Raw genomic sequence first — 17,949 nt, forward strand, 5'->3', positions numbered from 1 at the left:
GAGACGCACTGTTATAGTGAAGCAGCTTCTCGATAAGGTCTACGTGTGTCAAGACCATTCTTCGGCAGCAATAGCGCTGCAGGCCAAGCTCCGTCAGGGCTTCGCCCTCTTCCTTGCCGGAGACCAGCAGCGCAATGTAGGCGTCCCACTTGTCGCCAATGACTTTACCGCACGAAAAACAGCGCACGGGAATGATCTGTGCAGACGAAGATAAAATGAGGTTACAAAACGGGGAAAGAGAGTGGACATCGACCTACCATCTTTGTATCTTTGGAGAAGGATGAGAGCGGCGAGCGTCTAATCCTAACGTCCTCGAAGCGAAAAGCAAACAGTGATTGGTTCCACAGAGTTTTCTTGTAATGAAAGGACCTCTTGACCCTCTACTTCGTTCCGCTCGTCCCTACGTCGCAAGACGTGTTCGAAAGCGAAATACCGTAGTGATGGATGAAAGGAAGGAAGCGTGCGACGACGACGACAACGACGAAGAGAGGTTGAAAAATTTAGATAAACCTCTCGCAGTTCAAAAAACGGTCACCCCGCGCGCGCGCGTGCTTTCTGCAAGTGACCCCGATTCGGAACTCTACCTTCCACTCCTGAGGAACTGTGGCACGACTAAGGCGGTCTTCAACTGATACCTCCTCCTTTCCCTGACCACAGGGTCGAAGAGACGACATCTGACGTCGACGCCTGTCTCCCTCATACGCCGTGCAACGCAGATTTCAACGTGTGCATCACGTGACCGTCCCTGACGTGCCTCCACGCAGACATCCACCGTCTTCACCATATCTCTCCCCACGCTCGACGAAGCCACCACCCTGGAAACTCTGCAAGTGTGATGGCGGACGCAGAGACTTCCTTTCGATCGCAGCTATCTGGTGAGATCTTTTTCGTGAACGACTCGTCCGTTTGGCGTAGTCAGAGGCATTGCTGACGTGCGAGGCCAGGATTCCGGTGGGCGCAAGGATCGACGGACGATTCACGAGGCAGTGGCACGGGCGGGGCGGGCAGCTACCTATCGACGCTCTCCAGTAGTCTCAGCGGCTACGTACCCCTGCGGAGCGCCCAGAGGAGCAATGAAGAAGAGGCCTACCTGAGTCTAAGCAGATGGGAGAGGTGCGCAGCGCTACTCACGACTGAATCTTCATTCGCAAAGCTGCGCGGTACTGACAACGATTGGGGTATGCTGCAGGTTCCTAGGCTTTGTTGCCTGCATCATGGGATCCATGGTCTGCTTCGCATTCTCCTTCCTCTTTCTCTCACCGCCAATTCTGGCACTGAGACCGCACAAATTCGCCCTCGCCTTTTCCCTTGGCAGCCTGCTCTTTATGATTGGGTGAGCCTACTCTGCTTGCTGTCAACCGGCGAGAGTGATGGAGCAGAGGTGCTGACGTCTGAAGACAGCTTCTCAATTCTGTCAGGACCGCTTGCGCATCTCAAGCATATTCTTTCCAAGGAGCGATTACCATTTTCCATCGCGTATGTATCTCCATCTTCCTCTGTCATCGTTGAGCGGGGCTCTCGCTCATATTCTGAGCATTTTCTCTCCTGACAGCTACTTTGGCTCTTTGGGCCTTACCATGTACTTTGCCCTCGGTCCGCGCTGGATGCTACCGTCGTTGATTTCCGCTGTCGTCCAGATAATTGCTCTCGTAGCTTACCTTGCTGCGTATTTCCCAGGAGGCACTACGACGCTCCGATATGGCGGCAGCATGATTCTTCGAGGCGGGGCCAGCCTCTTACCGATTTGAAAAGAAACAAAAGTTATTTGCCCGGAATGAAAATCATTGTCCTTCGTCGAGGCGGAAAACAGAGGTCATCTTCATTCCAGGATTTGTATACCCTCGAAGGGTTTCATTGTCGTCTTTGCGACCTTCGCACAAGTGTCTTGAAGGCAAGGTGGAGAAGGGGAAGAAGGTGGCGAAAAAAGAAAAGAAGACAGGAAGGCAGATGGGACGACAAAATTGGAAGAGCCTTGCATCATCAGTTTCGAATGTGAATGCCCCGATCTTGTGCTGCAGGGGCGATGCGGCCCGTCTTTCCCGACCGGTCAATGTGGTCAAGGCCCAGCACATCATCCTGGCTGAAGCGGTGGTCGTAGATGACGTCCTCGTCTTCGAGATATGATGGCTGCTTATATGTGCTTGACTGGACAAGAGCAAACTTGAACTTTGCAAAGTCCTTGTCGGGAACCACCAAACGCTCCTGAATGCGCTTCTTTGTCTCGGAGAAAAGCTCGCCAGGCTTGATGACGAACTTGAACGGCACACCATGTGTCCGGTGAGCATCCTTTGAGAAGTGAAAGACGTGGATGAGCTTGTCCTCCTCTCTCGCATTGAGCTCTTCCTGTGAGATCTCTTCGCCAAAGAGGTCAGTCAGCTCGCTGATGTTGCCAATCATTTCTGTGCCGTAGATCTCGCGTTGCTGCCGTCCATTGTTGATCACCTCAAAGATCCGAATCTTCTTGGTCTCTTCCAGCTTGACGTTTTTAGAAAGATTATCGGCCACATCGTTGATGTTGCACGTCTTGGGCAACAGGAAAGATTGGGCAGCTTCTTCTTTGTTGTGGGCGCCCATCCACCAAATCTTGAGACTCCTCTTTGTCTCGAGCTCGACGATGGACACATCAAGGATCTCATAGTAAAGTAATGAGGCTTGCCCTTGAATGTAGCTCGGCGACACGATCTCGTTGACGGTCTGATTGGCCGTCCGCTTGAGAATTGTCTTGGGCGTGCCATTTGGGCCGTTGGCTGTCGTAAATCTCAGCTTGAGGGGGTCGTGTTTGAGCCTCTCGCCGAATTTGAGGGCCATCATGTCGTAAGTCATCTTTTTGCTCAGAGTGACCTCATATTCGCCCTTGTAGTCGACGTCGTCGAAACGTGGCTTGAAGAGAACCTTGATTTGGTTCTGCAGGAAGTCGTAGAATTGAATCGGATTCGAGTAAAGCGATTGAGCCTCATAGTCGTGCGCTTCCTTCTCCGAGATTTCCGTCTGGAAACAGATGACGTCGCCGTCCTGGATCTCGCTCTGTTGGAAGGTGGCCTTTGGTTTCATCTGCTCGATCATGCCAGGCTTTATCTCCTCGAAGAGCCGAAGCTGGACCGTCGGCGCCCAGTTCATGAGCTGGTTGATGGTCGGCACCAAGTCGCCGACCTTCATGTTTCGCTGCACGTAGACGCGACCGAGGCCCGTGAGAGACTGATTGAGGACGTTGAAATACTTGAGGAAGATCATCAAGGGCGGATTTTGCTTGTCAACCGAGATCTCAGGACTCTGAAGCTCGAGGTAAAATCGGAGATCGTGCTGCCTCGACGCCATCCGGTCCCGAACCGTCTCCAGCGTCAGGTTGGGATCGTTTTCTGGAACGGCAGTATCGGGTCGGACCGTCTTGTTCTGTCTATTGACCAAAACCCAGAGCTTGATCGAATTCTCGTCGAGATTGTACTGCTGAGCCAATTTGCTTTTGAAAACGAGATAGGGCTCGTTTTTGAGAACCCGGAACGTTGGCAAATCCGACGAAGGGAGGTTTCTCTCCTCAAAAGTGGCGAGGTCAAAACCTTGATGCGCCTTAAAAGTGTCGTCGGTGATGAGCTTCAGGGGCATTGAGACGTCAGAGATAGTAAAGACTTAATGGAAAAGGCTGCGCGCTCACCTTGACCGTCAGGTACAAGTGCTGCTCTTCGCGCTCCCTTTTGCGTGCCTCCATCTGAAGTCGCTCCTGCTCAAGTCTCTCACGGAGGTGGAGAGGCGTGTCCTCGATCGTGAAAGGCTTAAGGATTTCGTCGGCTTTGGACTCCCGCACGTAGACAAGCATGTAAGCGTTCGTGAAGCGCTTCATAGCTCTTACTGGCGCCCTCGCTCCAATTTGTCCGCCCAAGTGCCCATTGGGAATCTCGCCGCCGAAGTTGTCTTCGAGAACTTCCTTGTCGGTGACGGGCGTCACTCGGTCGTCGTCAAACTTGAACCATTTCCCGTCTTTCTCTGGCTTCAGCAACGCAAAGTAGTGCCCACCGTGAAGGTCGCCAGAATGGACGAGGACACCGTGCAGCTTGTAGTTCCAATTTTCATCACGGACGGGCGACGCTTTGTCAATGTACTCTTGCAAATTGATGTCCATGGGGAACTCATGCCGATCATTGATTTTGACCATGGCGTCCTTTTCGATGTCGTACTCGAATCGCTTGAGCTGCAGATGCAAAACTGGTGGAAAGTTCTCGAAAATGACACCCTTCTTGGCGTCTTGAAGCCCATAGCCCTCTGCCTGGTATTTGTTGTCGCCCTCGAGCATCTCGACCTCGACATAATCACGGAACGAGTCCTGTAGATTGGCCATCCCTTTGACGTTGAGCTGAACATCATAGAAATCCTCAGTCCGAGCCGATTCATAGTCGACATTGACGCAGCGCAGGTAACTCTTCATTCGCCCAACGAAGAGCTTTGTGATAGCTCCATCTGCGGCCGTACCCTGTGAGGACTTGTGAGCTGGCACCTCTCAAATCGACCTCTAATGCTTGAACACGTACCTTCATCTTCGTCTCGAGCTTTTCTTGTAGCACTCGGTTGAATTCTTGCACGTCGTGTTGGAGGAACGAGTCGAGCGACTTCCACCCAAATGACTTTGTGAGCTCATTTGTGCCCACGGGCTGATCCGAAGTCTGCAGGAGGTAAAATACCCGCTGTAGGGCGAGTGCGACACTCTCTGACGGTGTGTCTTGCTCTGTCGGGATCTGGTAGACGGCCTGGTGCGGAAGAGGACTTGAGTGTCGGCTTGGTGAGCCGGGTAGGGATAAGTATGAACACTCACTCTTCGGAAATAGTGCGTGTTGTACAGTGACTGCAGAAGCGAGTTCATGTAGCACGTTGCGCCTTGGTTCTTGAGCCCGACGTAGCCGGTCTCCTTCTTCGAGTCGTAGCTGTGATGAAATCCGTCCATCAGTCAAAGGCTTGGGCTTTTCGCCCAATATTACAGAACTCACTTGATGAAGTTGTGCCAGAGGACGCCGGTGGGGTCCTTCAAAACGCGGACGTAGGCAGAAATTCTCGCGCTCTCGTTTTCGATGATCGGTCGACCTCTTCCTTCTGCCGCCACACTCAGCTTCCGCAATTCGTTGAAGCGTGTGAACCCCCAGTCCATTTCCTCGGCAGTGAAGCGGTGATGAGCCTCTGTTTCAGAAAAAGATATCAGCATTACCGAACTTCCTCTGTGCATGCACCTGAAAACTCACGGCTTGACGAAGAGACTGTAGGATCTGAGGGGTTGGAGATGACGAGGGCAAATTGAGCGCAGACGTGCCAGCCCTCTGGACTGCCCTTTGGATCAGCGTAATCGAGATACACAGACACCATGTCATTGGGTTGTCCATTGGAGTTGCCGAAAGGAAAGAGCAAGATTCGCCTTTTGTGCAGCGAACGCAAAAGATTCGGCGTCAGCACGTCTGACGGTCGCTTTCGTGATTGTCCGGCACGACTCTCACCATCTATGCCCTCCGCACTCAAACTCAGGCCCGGTCAGGCGCTTATCGAGGCTCCGCCACCCGGCCACGTCCCAGTGGCAGACTTTGAAGTCCTCCTCCTCCTGTCCGAGATCGGCCAGATGCTTTGCCGCGAAGGGACGTTCTGTGCATTGGGAAAAAGCACCCGTGTGAGCATCCGTTGTGCTGAACCCCAGGGTCTCCTCGGCCAAATTCTCTCACTCACCTTCTAGCACAGAAACAGGGTCGTCCACATCCATGGGCGTGGCGGGAGCATCATCGACCGGGCTCACGACGGCAGGCGAAGGATCGAGATGAGGGTCCTGACGAGGTTGACCTCACGAAATTCAGCATAAAACAACCTAGCACGGGTCGAAACCGACAGTCCACCCACCATCTTTGCAGCGTATCGAGCTTCAATTGGGAGGGAAAAGGAAAGAAATGTGTCGTCTGCCAGGACTGTCGTAATAGACCGTCTTCTCTTCCGTTGAAGCTGTGCCCAGTTTCCGCTCTTAGCGTTCCTCGAACAAGATGTTGCGGGTCCTATCGCCGCTGGCGAGTGCTTCGGGCAATGTCAAGCAGGTATGAGGCGCGCAGTCGACGATGTGCCGTTCTTTCCCGCCCTGCTTCGGTCGCCGACTACTACTTTGCTTTGCACTTTGATGTCAAAGGGAGCAAAGAGCAGCCAGACGCTTCCTATCAGGGCTCTGTCCTCCAATCTACGTCCGCGTTTGTCCCTAGCTTTCTTCAGAAGCCAGAGGATGAGCGACCAGGAATCGAGCGAGGATTTGCAGGAAGAGACGATGTATGGCCGACGCGGTGGAAATCAATCGATCACTTCACTGGCAAAACGACTAAGATAGATATACAAGAAAGCGTGGCGCTGTAATGTATACTGTACTTTCTCAATTGCGCGCATCCGTCTACTGCTTTTCGGCCGATAGCTTTCTCTCCTTCTGTCCGTATAGCTCATAGACGAGGAACCAAGGAGCCGGTGCAGCGCCTGCGGCTGGCTTGAGCGCCAGCTACAGGAGTAGGGGAATAAGCCTGCAAGACACCTTGCGACAGTAGTCCTCGTATGGCTCCTTGAGCTCCTTCTTTAGCATCCTTTCCTCATCGTTGATGCGGAGGACAGCGGCGCTCTCGAAGGCATGACCCTCTATTTAGCTGCAGAAATAGACGTGTATAGTGCACAGTACTCACTATGGCCAGCACCAACGCCAAACACATGAGGTAGAGCATCGGCTGACGGTATTGACCAGACAGAGCAGGAGCATAGGGTCCCATGGCGATCGCGACACCGAGCGCAACGAGCAGAATGCCCGTGTACGATGGATGTCGCACGTACGCTATAGGCCGGGTCGGAGATGAGCATGAGTACTGGCATATACTGCTTCCGAGAATAACGCCGCTCACCGTAAGGACCGGTTTGAATCACCTGATTGACGGACGCTTATCAGCTTGATAGAAAGCTGATGTACACAGCAAGCAAAGGCTACAACCCACCTTCTGATCGACCTGGACTGCCAATTCAAAGGTAAAGAAGTGTCCTAGCGTGTGATAGCAGTACAGACGAAGGCTACCACCCGCTAGCATGGCGAGACACCCGAGCCGGAAGCTGGATCTCGAGCCTCGCGAGATCCAGTCGTTTAGCTTCGCCTCCTGGGTCGGGTCAAACATGATTCGAAGCTGGAAAAGTGCCCAGCTGAATAGGGCCCACTGAAATATGACGGTAGCTTTCGAGGAGAGGAGAACATTCGAGACATAGCAAGGTAGAAATATGTTATCAGGATGAGCTGGCAAGCGGAGACATGTTGAATGAGCCAGCAGAGTTGGTAGCCTACCTCTCAAGAGTCCAATGCGTCTGACCCAGTCGCCTTTCTCTCCAGCCGCTTTCCGTGCTTTTTCCGTCGATTTGTGAGGTGGCGACGTGGCAAGGTAGGATGTGAAGAGGGCCGCAAGGAAGAGGGCCGCATCGGGTAGAAGGTCAGAGGACATAATCACCTCTCTGGAGACGGAGCCTGTGCCTTTATTACAAAAAAGTGATGTTGCTGGTGACACAAGAGGTTTGCGACGGCGAGATGGGGTGCGATTACAGTGCGCGAAAGCGCTCCGTAGGGATGCACCTGAGACATCCAAGGGAAAGGCATCGACACGTGGGGAAAGGCAATCAATCTTCCGACAATGTTATTTTAGAACGCATTTTGTGAAATACGAAGAGGGCGTGGTGGGGCACGAGATCGTGCACCGGGCGAGACATCCGCTGATCACGAACGCGCGACAAGAGGCAGGATGCCGAGTCGAAAGGCGCGGTACGATGTTGAACGGCAGGTTCGTACCATGACGGAGCTTGAGTCGAGCCGCTTCGTGGTGCCGCGGGGCCAGCCCATGTCCTCGTCGCTGAGCTCCAGCGCAGGCGCAAGAGCAAGACCCGGAACATCGACGTCGACGTCGACGACCTTGTCCATGGGCAGGGGCGGAAACCAGGGTATTGGAACAACGGTGCCGAGACATCCGGACCAAGGGAGCGAAACAAGCATCTCAATCTGGCTCTGGCAGCCCGGCCCTTCGCCGCCGCCCAGCGGATCGACGTTTACAAAGACGCCTCTGCTTCGCGAGGTACCACAGGTCAGACGCAAACTAACCAAGAAGTCAGACGGCTATGCCGGCGGCGGTGGCCGGGCTTTAGGACCCGCAGGAGAAGGAGCCGGAGTGGGAGGAGTGGGACTAGGGGTGGGACTGGGAGGAGTAGGAGTGGGAGCAAGCGCAGGCGCAGGACCAGGGAGCGGTGGAATTGGAGGCGAGGGCGCTGATAGCCAAACGTCTCAGCTGTTGCCATTTGAAGCGGCGACAAGTGCATCGGCCGGAGAGACGAGATCGTTTGCCTCGCTCAAGAGCGCCACACCCAGCTGGCTCAAGGAGAAGCCTAGCAGAACGCGGCTGGCCAGCGAGGCTGCGCAACCAAGAGCAAACGCAGAGGGAAGCTGGAGGAGGGCGACGGCGATCCTCCGAGACGACGGCGTGCTGGCCATTCTCTCTGAAGATCACGCCATGGTCCACTCGATCCTCACCCACGACCTGTGGGTCAGCGACATTCGTTCCATCGATCCGAGCCTCTTTGCTCGACTGCATGTCCTCGGCATCTTTGCTCGTCCCTCGGGCTTTCACCAAGGGCTGAAAACCTCCTCTCTGGGCAGAGGTGGTGATACCGACACAGGCGGCATCGGGATGGGAACAAGGGCAGGGGCAGGGGCAGGGGTATGGACAGGGACAGGGACAGGGATAGGGACAGGGACAGGTGCTGGAGCAGGAGCAGGAGCAGGAGCGGCAGCGGGAACGGCAGCGGGGACGGGTGCTGGAACAGGGGTAGGGACGGGAACAGGGGCATGGGCAGGGGCAGGGGCAGGGGCAGGGGCAGGTGGCGCAGAAGGAGGGTCAACAGAGGCAGGCATCGGTGGTGGTATAAATGCACCAAACAGCAGCAACCGAGCTTCGATAGGCCGCGACGAGCCCATCTACCTGAGCTTCAGCACAAGAAGGAAGCTCTGCGTGTGGAAGGACTTGCTGCGTTCTTTTGCAAGGCCCGAAATATATGGTCCTGCCAATCCTACTCCAAGGGAGGTCAAGGAAGCAAAGAGCGTAGAGGGCACCCATCGCTTCTACCGGCAAATCGACTTCATGTTTCACGACATCAAGCTGGCGCCCTCTTTGCTCGATGCTGTCTCCTCTCAAGGCGTACCGTCGCTGCTCGATCGGCACGCCAGCGCCGTCGAGGAGATTGCCGATGTCGCAGACGCAGAGTCGCTCATCGATGATGGCGATGCCACCGAAGCCAGCACCAGCGGCCGACCTTCGATCGATACCATGATGAATGCTGCCACCGGCGATGTTGTCTCGTCTGCTATGAGGGAGGGTCCGTTTACATCCGACGAAGGGGAGGAGGGATCACGCGGCAACCAGCCGTGTAGCGATACCGACTGCGACTCCGATGAGAGCGACATCGGAGCATATGCAACCGGCCCTATCAGCGGCATCTCAGGAGCTGACCGCATGAAAGGGACTCGCTCGCAGGCAGAGGCTGAAGGAAAACGAGCAGACGAATTCGCTTCGTCACCATCCAAGAGAGGCGGCGATGCTGGCTTTCCCATCATCAGCACCGGCATTGCCATGACTCCAAGCACCTACCACCTTCACCATAACAGCCAGGCCTTCGCGAGTGCCACTTCCTCTGTGCAATACCAGTGCTTGCTTCACCATGGCGAGTACGTGGCCGCCCGCACGAGATTTACCAAGGGCAATGGCGATGACTCTTGGCTCGAGCGAATCTCGCTCACCGACCTGCCTCGGCTCGCAGACGTCCACATTTCCGTCTGGAGGGCGACAAGAAACGGCAAACGAAGCCTCCTTGGCACAGTCGACATCAACGTCGAGACGATGAAGCGGGGAGAGGTGGTCCGAGGCTGCTTTCCCATCTGGTCACACCCTCAACCCACTACACGCGACGAAGCTGACACCTCGACGACCTCGGTCGGCTTTTCCTCGTACGGTCGCGTCGTCGTCGGTGAGATCAACCTGGATGTGACGGTGAACGAGGAGGTGATTCTGGCCCTCAACAAGTACGAGGACCTGGTCGAGGTGGGTTCCTGTGCTATGGCTTCGTTCATGAGAGAAGGAGGGGCCCCCTCGCTTCACACAGCGTCCCGTTACTGATTCGTCTCAACAGTTCCTTCATGGTCCGCAATGGATCCAATTGATGTGCGACTTGGGCAGGATGCTTGAAGAGAGCAGGGTGGTCCAGCTTATGGTACAAGTTTATGCCAGTCAGGGTACCATTGCCCGGCGTCTGGCCGAGCTATGCGACGTTGAGGGACAGACGCTGGAGAAGCTCGACGAGGTTCAGCTTCTCTTCCGAGGCAACTCGCCTCTGAGCCGAGCCATGGAGGCCTACCAGCGGACGTGCTGCCTTGACTGGCTAGAACAGTGCGTCGGACCTACGGTTCGCCGTGTCTGCAAAGAGAAGATCTGGCTCGACGCAGAAACCATGCCAGCGGCCGTCTCGTACGAATCCATCAGGGGTGCCAATTCCGAGGAAGTCTTTGTTCAAAGGAGCCAGATGGACACTCTGAAGCGCCTCTGCTCTGAGGTGTGGAGCGACATCTATTCCAGCCGGCATTCTTGCCCAATGTGAGTATCGAGAAATGGGTTTAGAAAGGGTATAAAAGATAAAGAAGAGGAAGAGAAGAATGGGAAAAGAAAAGACAAGACTGATGAAGTAACTTTGTACAGCGACTTGCGCAATGCATTGAGGAAGATTCGATCAACAGTAGACACCAAATTTGTTGCCCAGAGACCGCCAGGGCCCGGCATGCAGGCAGTCGGCGCCTTTGTCTTTCTCCGCCTCATCTGCCCCTCGATTCGAGCACCTCAGCTCTTTGGTCTCACGGCCGGAAAGCCCGACGAGGGCGCCGACCGGACACTTGGCTACCTTTCAAAAGTCATGCTGGCCATGGCAAACAAAAACCTCGACAAGGACAAGGACTCTTGGCTTGTCCAAGCGCGGGACTTTCTCAATGCCACTGCGCACGAGTATGATGACTTCATCGACGTTCTCTCCCTCGATCGGCCTTCTCACCAGCGCACCTTGTCGATGGTCAACCCCTCCAACACTCACTCCACGTCCGATAGAGAACGGCTTTTTGGGGACGAGTCCGATGTCGAATTTCAGAGGTTTGCCGAAAGCAGATTGCTGGGTCTCAGGAGGCTGCATCGCGAGTCGATTCCCCGACAGCCGCAGCACCTGGATAAGGGTATCGCCTTGGCCACGCTCGTCTCATATGCCGTTCGGAACGCTCAACTCGGCGACGAATACGAGAGGAGAACTTCTTTCAACGACGGCGAGAATGAGTTGGCAATCCATCATCACAACGACGATGATGTCAACAATGGCCGTTCCACGCCCAGCTTTCACTCTGGTGGGGCCGAATCGGAAAGCGAGATGAGATTAAACCTCTTCATGGATCTCTGCTGCGACATTGAAGATTCGGCGGGCTACTATATCGACCGGGCTGGCTTCAATCCTGCACCTATGGAAAGAGGGGCAGAGAGAAGTCCCACCGGCCACCTCACCGTTGTCAAATCGTCGAGGGCATTTGCTGCGGCCAGGTCTGATGTCGAAATCAGTGCCAATCTTCCGACGAGCAGAAATGGGCGAAGGTTGCGGAGTGCCACTGTCTCCATGCCTGGTACATCGCCCGAAGATATGCTCGAAGAGCTGTCGATGTCAAACCAAGCGATGACAACATCCAGGGACGTCCTCGCAAAGGAGCGACGCTCGCCGAATGACGAAGACATCGTCAGACGAAAGATTTCTGATCGATTTTCGTGGCGACACTCGAGCGATTTGTCAAAGTCGAGCTCCAAGCCGCAATCTCACCAGGGTCATGATGGAAACGGGAGCAGAAGCAGCGCAGAAGAAGAAGAGGAGGAGGAGGAGGAGGAGGAGGAGGAAGAGGAAGAGGATGGTGCGAAGGGTAGCATGGATCGAGGCCACGGCTTGAGGTTGGCGCAACATCAGCGCGGACAGGAAGAGGAAAGCAAGCAAGTGATGCGTAACATCGAAGCCATGAGAAGGGCGGGCGCGGCAGCAAACGAGAGGAAGAGGTGGTGGAAGAGAAAGTGACCCGAGTAGATCTATCTTTAGTATTATCAGAAATCCTTGTTCCTTTGGCGAGGACAAGAACAACGCTGCGATTGAGGAATGGCCGACATGACCTATCTCTAGATGTCAGCGCACACTATCGAGTCTGCCGACCATACATCAAAGTTTGGCCTCACCCTATCGATATGAAGCCCGCACCCCTGCCAAGTAGTCTTGCCGCATTTAGAGCCTGGCAGAGAGAGAGATAATGACAATGTCAGGACACAGGAGTGACGTCATACCGCAAGGCTGAGAACGTTCCCTCACACTCCACAGCCCAGCATGCGTCGACGAGCGCGTAGGACGAAACTGCTGTTGTCGCAGTCATTGATGTCGAGGGAGTGCTTGCCAGATCTCACCTATTTTTAATCACGCGGGCGGAGGCTTCTTCACGTGAGATATCGACTAGGTGTGTTGAGGCCACATGGCGCGGCCTATCTCCCCACCATTGTACCTCGACTGGCTCACGACTTGCCACAGCTGCTTAAAGCGCGCACCACTGGCGGCCTGTTCACAGTGGGGCAGCAGGAGCAGGGGCAGGAGCTTGCGAGCAAAACCTCGACAACAACGGCCGACGGAGGCCGCAAGGCTGCAAACAACCGCGACGACGGCGGCGACGATCGCGAGTATGGCATTGGCGGGGCTGGGCTCCTAGGACCAAATCATTTCGGTCCAAGGATAGCACAAGCTGCGCAGTTGATCTCGGGGGTCATTGACAACGACGACAACGAGAAGGTATCCCATCACCAGCAAGCTGCTATAATGGGCGAGGTATTGGTGCCCAGCAAGCAACGGCTCGCCAATGCCAAGGCATCTGCCATGACACCGCCCAGCAGCGGCCCAACGTCGTCATCATCGAGCCGCGCGAATTCGCCCTTCAAGCCATGGCTCGTCGAGAGGGCTCAAATGGAAGCTCGTCGTCAGGATGCGCAACCTCGTCTGGAGAGGAGCTCGAGCTTCCTGGAAGCGGGACCGTCAAGGGCCCTCTACAGTGCCCCTTCGCAGCCCAATGCAGCCAGCGAGCATGCCCAGGCAGTCTACTGGTCCAATCCAAGCAGCTCGGCTACGGCCTCTCCGCAAAACGACGCGCCTATCCAGCGACAACGTATCGACGCTGTGGTGGATCAGCATCAGCATCAGCAAGAGCAGGACGCCGTCCAGGACCGAGCCCTGGAGGCCACACGCATTGCTGCCATGAGTCTTGGCTTCACAGGTCGCACCACCTCGGCCGAAGGCGTAGCACCCGAAGCATCCATCATGATCAGAAATGCAAGTGCCGATGGTCGTCCGGCTTCTACCTCGCTTCGAACGGCGACCTCGTCGCCTTGGCCTGGCGCTGCCCTCATGGGCGACGCCTCGTCGAGGCAGAGTCGTGCTGCATCATCTCGCAACAGCCAGAGCCCTTCTCATTCTGGCTCGTCGACGCCCTCGTCGAGGCTGTTCCCGCATTCGCACAAGAAGCCTCAGGTGCTCGAGACACATCACCTGCAGCTCAATACTCATGCTCCCAGTGGAAGGAGGATGATCAATCAATACATTATGTGAGTTATCAGACTCAAAGCGATTCTCTTGTCTCTCTTGGGCCCCTGACCGGTCGCTTGCTCCAGTGATGAGGAACTTGGAAGAGGGGTGCACGGTAAGGTACGCCTGGCCCGAGACACCGAGACGGGCGAACGAGTTGCCGTCAAGATTGTCGAGCGGGAAGGCCGCAAACGGCTGGGAGGAGGTGGCGGAGGCACAATGTCGTCGAGCTTGAAAAGGCCCACCAGCCAAAGCTCGGATGGAAAGGGCAAAGTCAAGATTAAGGGCAAGGGCAAGGAGTTGCCATACGATCAAGACGGTGACGCAGAGGCAGGAGCCGCCAGCGGGTCAGGTCAGGCTCTCGCCGCTCCGGATCCTGGCTTCGGTCCGGGACAAGGCTCAGGACATGCTCGCTTCATGACGCCACCACGCTCACCTACAGCCTCATCGACCAAACTCACGGGTACCCACAGCCCTCAGGCGTATGCTGCAGCAAGATACGGACGTTGGGGCGAGGGTGCACCGTCAAGGCCGACTCACGGCGATAGGGAGCGGGAAAGAGAGAGGGAAAAGGCGAGGAAGCGGTTGCTGTGGACCACCGACAAAAAGGTCAAGCGGGAAATTGCAATCATGAAAAAATGCGCCCATGAGCACGTCGTGGGCTTGAAAGAAGTCATCGACGACCCACAGAGCAAGAAGATCTTCATGGGTGGGTGCAAGAAAGGGGGCGATAGGTGCGAAGATGGCGAATTTTGCTGACCAGATCCTTGGCAGTTCTTGAATTCATGGAGGGGGGCGAGGTTCAATGGAAGGACGAGAGGGGCTTTCCGACATTGACCGTCGAAGAAGCACGGCAGACGCTCCGAGATGTTGTTCTCGGTCTCGAGTACCTACACTACCAGGGCATCATTCACCGCGATATCAAACCGGCCAACTTGCTATGGGACGGCGATCGTAAGGTCAAAATCTCCGACTTCGGAGTCTCTCACTTCAGCTATGCTCTCCTCGTCGCCAGTGGGGGTCTACCGAGCCAGGAGGGCAACGAGGGGGATCCCAGCCTCCTCGACGATCACGAACTAGCAAAGACAGCGGGTAGCCCTGCCTTTTTCGCTCCTGAGCTCTGTCTCGCCGGCGATCCGTCTTACACCTTAACCCCTGCCGAGGTCACAGGCAAGACTGGTGCAGATTCGAACGTCAATACTCCTCGCAACGAGGGCGCCAAAGAGTTTCCCTGGCACGAAAAAGGTGCTGGCGGTCGTAACTCTCCCAGAGATACTAAGACTATTGCATCAGCGATTTCAAGGACCAGACCACCGATTACCAAGGCTATCGACGTTTGGGCTCTGGGTGTGACGCTGTACTGCCTTCTCTTTGGCCACCCGCCCTTCACAGCCGACAGCGAGTACGCCCTCTTCACCGTCATTCCTCACGAGGATTATGAGCTACCTCCTACCATGGGTGCTGATCGGATTCGCATCGGTCCCCGGCACAAGAGATGGAGAACTCTGCCACAGTGGACAGACGAAGAAGCCGATGTTCAACCGGAAGTAGAAGCAGATGAAGGACCGAACGTCGATGCCTCACTGCTCTCGGAAGAAGCCACCCAGGTCCGCGATCTCCTCGACCGCTTAATGGAAAAGGATCCCAACAAGCGCATCAAGCTCGATGAGGTGAAGAAGCACCCTTGGGTTGTGCGTGGCATTGCAGATCCTCCTACCTGGATCGACGAAACCGACCCCCAGCACCTCCCATTTGTCGAAGTCTCTCACGAGGAGGTTGAAGACGCCCTGACAGGCTTTTCAAAGTTCAAGCAGCGCATCAAGCAATTGCAGAATAGGCTCCTTGGGACCCTGTCGGGTAATGCCAATGGCAACTTGGAAAGAAGACAGAGGAGCAAATCCGCCTCACAAGCTCACGGAAGACCTATCATTGACGACATTAGGACGACCGCCACCCCATCGACTGGCGCGCACGACTTTGGGCAGAGCACCACCACGTCGTCGTCGTCTCGATTGACGAGCTCTTCCAGAGGGCCACATCACCATCGCCCACATCTCTTCTTTCGGCGTCAGGTCACCGCCGATGATGCGGCGGCAGCAAACGTGGACGACACAAAGCAGCACAGGACTCGATCTCGCTTCTTCCATCACGGCACGGATGTCAAATCAGAGCATGCCAATGCGCCACGCCAGCACGACGAACTCCAGAAGCTGGGTTCTCAAAGTCAGCCCAGTTCTCGGCCACATTCTCCTCACAGCATGGTGCCGGCGGTTGCCACTGCCCACGGTCAATCCTCGCCAACGTCGAGACAGCCTAAACAAAATGCGGCGAGTGTGTTGCGCGAGATCTCAATGACACCCGCATCCACATTGAATGCACCGGCGCTCAGCACCCGAAGGCCTTCGTTACTGCAAGCTCAACAGATCATCAGTCCTCAATCGGCCCACGAAGTGCCCACAATGGAGAGAGCTATGGCTCCTCTGACCATGACGAGGTCCTCTTCGGACTCGAACGCAAACGAATCCATCGCGGACGTGGGAAAGGCGCCCGCTCAGCAGCAGCAGCACACACAATCGTCGATTTCCTCGTCGAGGCGCTCGCTGCGACGCTTTCCCCATCATTCGTCTCGCCATCTCGCATCTCAAGACGCGCATCAACATCTGTCCCTTGAACCCGAAGACGCTTCCAAGTGGATGCTAATACCTTTCTCGGCTCATGACTACACTCCCTCGTCTCTCTGGCAGCAGCAAGAGAAAGTGGGACGACGAAGTCGCTCTCGGATAGGCGATGTCTTCCGCAGCGTGTTGGGGTCAGGCGCGGGAAGCTCCTCGAGCGACGGACATCTTTCGCCTACGTCGAATGGCTCCACAGCTCGTCATCGCACCAGACTTCAATCTCGGCCCAACACAGCATCGTCAACGGCCTTGATGAGCAACTCGGACAAATCGATCAAGCTGACGATGAAGAAGAGCGACACTCAACATGACAGCGATTCGAAAAGAGTCTCGCATGGACAAGAAGACAAGAAATTTTCGGAAGTGGGCCACCATCATTCAGCAAGGGACGATCATGGTTTGTCAGTGGACTCGGTCGGCGCGGCAGAGCAGGTGGGACCGTTGCCTGATCCCGCAGCGCCGGCTAGCGCTCCGCTGCCGACTTTTACGCGTTTTCTTAATGCGATGAGGACGACAGCGGTTGCCTCTCCGTCGGTCCCCGCCACTTCAAGACCGCCTTCACCTTTCATGACGACAACTTCGCAATTGAACGACGATCAGGATCAGGACCGGCCCCGACAAGAGCAATCATCGCTGCAGCAGAAATTCGGAGTCGACGATTGCGATCTAGACATTGATGAGTTCTCCGATGATGAGGACTTGGGTACGCCTGCTCGTGGAATGGAGCTTGGACAAAGAGCAGGTGACACTACACAGTACCTACACAACGCTGGTTCGGGCTGGATGTGGAGAGACATGAATCAAGACTCTTTCGGAGGAGATCGCATGGCTCGGCAACATGGCCACGACACTCCTACAGGTAGTATCGGTGACCATTCCTCTATAGTGGAAGGAGATACAGGCACGCAGGTGAATGGCTCGGCCTTCGACAGCTTGACACCCTCAGTCGAAGGAGGCTACAATCTATTCAAACCACCTTATGCTGGCGTACAGCATACAGATTCACAATCGAACCCTGGTGGCGTCGGCGTGGGGCAAGAGGCAATCGTCGCGACGGGAAGCGAACACGAAGGCGAAGTAGCAGCGTTGCAACGCGGAGGTGTTTTGTCGCGACTTGCCGATGAAAGTGTTGAGATGTTCTCCCCCCTTGCCTATGGGTCCCACTTCGCGGGAGCGTCAGACTGCCTCACCTCGACGAGGGGACGTGACGGAGAAGAAGGTCAGGAGATGGGTGATGTATCCGAGGATCGCTTCGCGGACGCGGACGAAGACGAAGAAGAGCATCAAGCAAGTTTTGACCGAGACGAAGAGGAGGAAAGAGAAGAGGAAGAGGAAGAGGAAGAGGAAGAGGAAGAGGAAGAAAAGGAAGAAGAAGAGGAAGGCGAGGGTGTGAGCTTTTCGACTGGAAAACACTCGCATTCGATGAGGAGATAGCAAGATTGTAGAATGTTCGGAAGCGTAGCAGGATCGTAGTATACCTTTTTTCTTTCTCACTACACGTCTCCCGAAGGGAAGGAGTTCCATTCTCTTTCGTCGTTGTTTCGACCATCAGGTCAACTTTTGCCCGTGCTCCTCACTACGTTATCGT

General features: G+C 55.4%; 6 protein-coding genes across 6 annotated transcripts; 3 read left to right on the plus strand and 3 right to left on the minus strand.

The window, feature by feature from the left end:
* Positions 1-10: 10 nt before the first annotated feature.
* Positions 11-199, minus strand: FA10DRAFT_218949 (hypothetical protein; the record flags this gene model as incomplete). Its single annotated transcript, XM_025518526.1, has 1 exon — positions 11-199. A coding segment is annotated over one exon (189 nt), but the record flags the coding sequence as incomplete, so codon positions are not given.
* Positions 200-570: 371 nt separating this feature from the next.
* FA10DRAFT_252114 (SFT2-domain-containing protein) lies at positions 571-1,823 on the plus strand. Its single transcript, XM_025519634.1, has 5 exons — positions 571-875; positions 945-1,113; positions 1,190-1,333; positions 1,402-1,476; positions 1,553-1,823. Exons 1-5 carry the CDS (start codon positions 836-838, stop codon positions 1,746-1,748), a joined length of 624 nt encoding a protein of 207 aa, XP_025377787.1. The 5' UTR covers positions 571-835; the 3' UTR covers positions 1,749-1,823.
* FA10DRAFT_117127 (putative ubiquitin-specific processing protease 21) lies at positions 1,765-5,958 on the minus strand. The gene is made up of 9 exons (XM_025517903.1): positions 5,863-5,958; positions 5,695-5,791; positions 5,472-5,613; positions 5,223-5,392; positions 4,974-5,160; positions 4,802-4,910; positions 4,521-4,736; positions 3,650-4,462; positions 1,765-3,588 (listed from the first exon to the last, which is right to left on the minus strand). Exons 1-9 carry the CDS (start codon positions 5,863-5,865, stop codon positions 1,981-1,983), a joined length of 3,345 nt encoding a protein of 1,114 aa, XP_025377788.1. The 5' UTR covers positions 5,866-5,958; the 3' UTR covers positions 1,765-1,980.
* Positions 5,959-6,346: 388 nt separating this feature from the next.
* On the minus strand, positions 6,347-7,560 carry FA10DRAFT_267041 (hypothetical protein). Its single transcript, XM_025521758.1, has 5 exons — positions 7,313-7,560; positions 6,975-7,204; positions 6,885-6,906; positions 6,672-6,817; positions 6,347-6,610 (listed from the first exon to the last, which is right to left on the minus strand). Exons 1-5 carry the CDS (start codon positions 7,464-7,466, stop codon positions 6,494-6,496), a joined length of 669 nt encoding a protein of 222 aa, XP_025377789.1. The 5' UTR covers positions 7,467-7,560; the 3' UTR covers positions 6,347-6,493.
* A 614-nt stretch (positions 7,561-8,174) lies between these two features.
* On the plus strand, positions 8,175-12,573 carry FA10DRAFT_117724 (hypothetical protein). Its single transcript, XM_025517907.1, has 4 exons — positions 8,175-8,234; positions 8,314-10,103; positions 10,192-10,652; positions 10,755-12,573. The coding sequence occupies exons 2-4, from the start codon at positions 8,520-8,522 to the stop codon at positions 12,145-12,147; spliced, it is 3,438 nt and encodes a 1,145-aa protein (XP_025377790.1). The 5' UTR covers positions 8,175-8,234; positions 8,314-8,519; the 3' UTR covers positions 12,148-12,573.
* A 1-nt stretch (position 12,574) lies between these two features.
* FA10DRAFT_117429 (Pkinase-domain-containing protein) lies at positions 12,575-17,939 on the plus strand. The gene is made up of 3 exons (XM_025517904.1): positions 12,575-13,706; positions 13,773-14,395; positions 14,461-17,939. Exons 1-3 carry the CDS (start codon positions 12,928-12,930, stop codon positions 17,793-17,795), a joined length of 4,737 nt encoding a protein of 1,578 aa, XP_025377791.1. The 5' UTR covers positions 12,575-12,927; the 3' UTR covers positions 17,796-17,939.
* Positions 17,940-17,949: the final 10 nt, after the last annotated feature.

The sequence above is a fragment of the Acaromyces ingoldii genome, assembly GCF_003144295.1.
Source record: "Acaromyces ingoldii strain MCA 4198 unplaced genomic scaffold FA10scaffold_3, whole genome shotgun sequence".
In the NCBI taxonomy this organism is placed as follows: domain Eukaryota; kingdom Fungi; phylum Basidiomycota; class Exobasidiomycetes; order Exobasidiales; family Cryptobasidiaceae; genus Acaromyces; species Acaromyces ingoldii.

Bases quoted from the DNA above. Each gene is read 5' to 3' on its own strand.
- FA10DRAFT_252114 (XM_025519634.1), top strand. From the start codon at position 836: ATGGCGGACGCAGAGACTTCCTTTCGATCGCAGCTATCTG. The intron at 1,114-1,189 runs GTGCGCAGCGCT...GGTATGCTGCAG, and splicing joins AGTCTAAGCAGATGGGAGAG to GTTCCTAGGCTTTGTTGCCT. The intron at 1,477-1,552 runs GTATGTATCTCC...CTCTCCTGACAG, and splicing joins CGATTACCATTTTCCATCGC to CTACTTTGGCTCTTTGGGCC.
- FA10DRAFT_117127 (XM_025517903.1), bottom strand. The intron at 5,393-5,471 runs GTGAGAGTCGTG...GCTGCACAAAAG, and splicing joins GAGTGCGGAGGGCATAGATG to GCGAATCTTGCTCTTTCCTT. The intron at 4,463-4,520 runs GTACGTGTTCAA...AAGTCCTCACAG, and splicing joins AGCTCGAGACGAAGATGAAG to GGTACGGCCGCAGATGGAGC.
- FA10DRAFT_267041 (XM_025521758.1), bottom strand. From the start codon at position 7,466: ATGTCCTCTGACCTTCTACCCGATGCGGCCCTCTTCCTTGCGGCCCTC. The intron at 7,205-7,312 runs GTAGGCTACCAA...TCTCCTCGAAAG, and splicing joins ACGCATTGGACTCTTGAGAG to CTACCGTCATATTTCAGTGG. The intron at 6,611-6,671 runs GTGAGTACTGTG...CATGCCTTCGAG, and splicing joins TGGCGTTGGTGCTGGCCATA to AGCGCCGCTGTCCTCCGCAT.
- FA10DRAFT_117724 (XM_025517907.1), top strand. From the start codon at position 8,520: ATGGTCCACTCGATCCTCACCCACGACCTGTGGGTCAGCGACATTCGT. The intron at 10,104-10,191 runs GTGGGTTCCTGT...TCGTCTCAACAG, and splicing joins AGTACGAGGACCTGGTCGAG to TTCCTTCATGGTCCGCAATG. The intron at 10,653-10,754 runs GTGAGTATCGAG...AACTTTGTACAG, and splicing joins AGCCGGCATTCTTGCCCAAT to CGACTTGCGCAATGCATTGA.
- FA10DRAFT_117429 (XM_025517904.1), top strand. From the start codon at position 12,928: ATGGGCGAGGTATTGGTGCCCAGCAAGCAACGGCTCGCCAATGCCAAG. The intron at 13,707-13,772 runs GTGAGTTATCAG...CGCTTGCTCCAG, and splicing joins ATGATCAATCAATACATTAT to TGATGAGGAACTTGGAAGAG. The intron at 14,396-14,460 runs GTGGGTGCAAGA...GATCCTTGGCAG, and splicing joins GAGCAAGAAGATCTTCATGG to TTCTTGAATTCATGGAGGGG.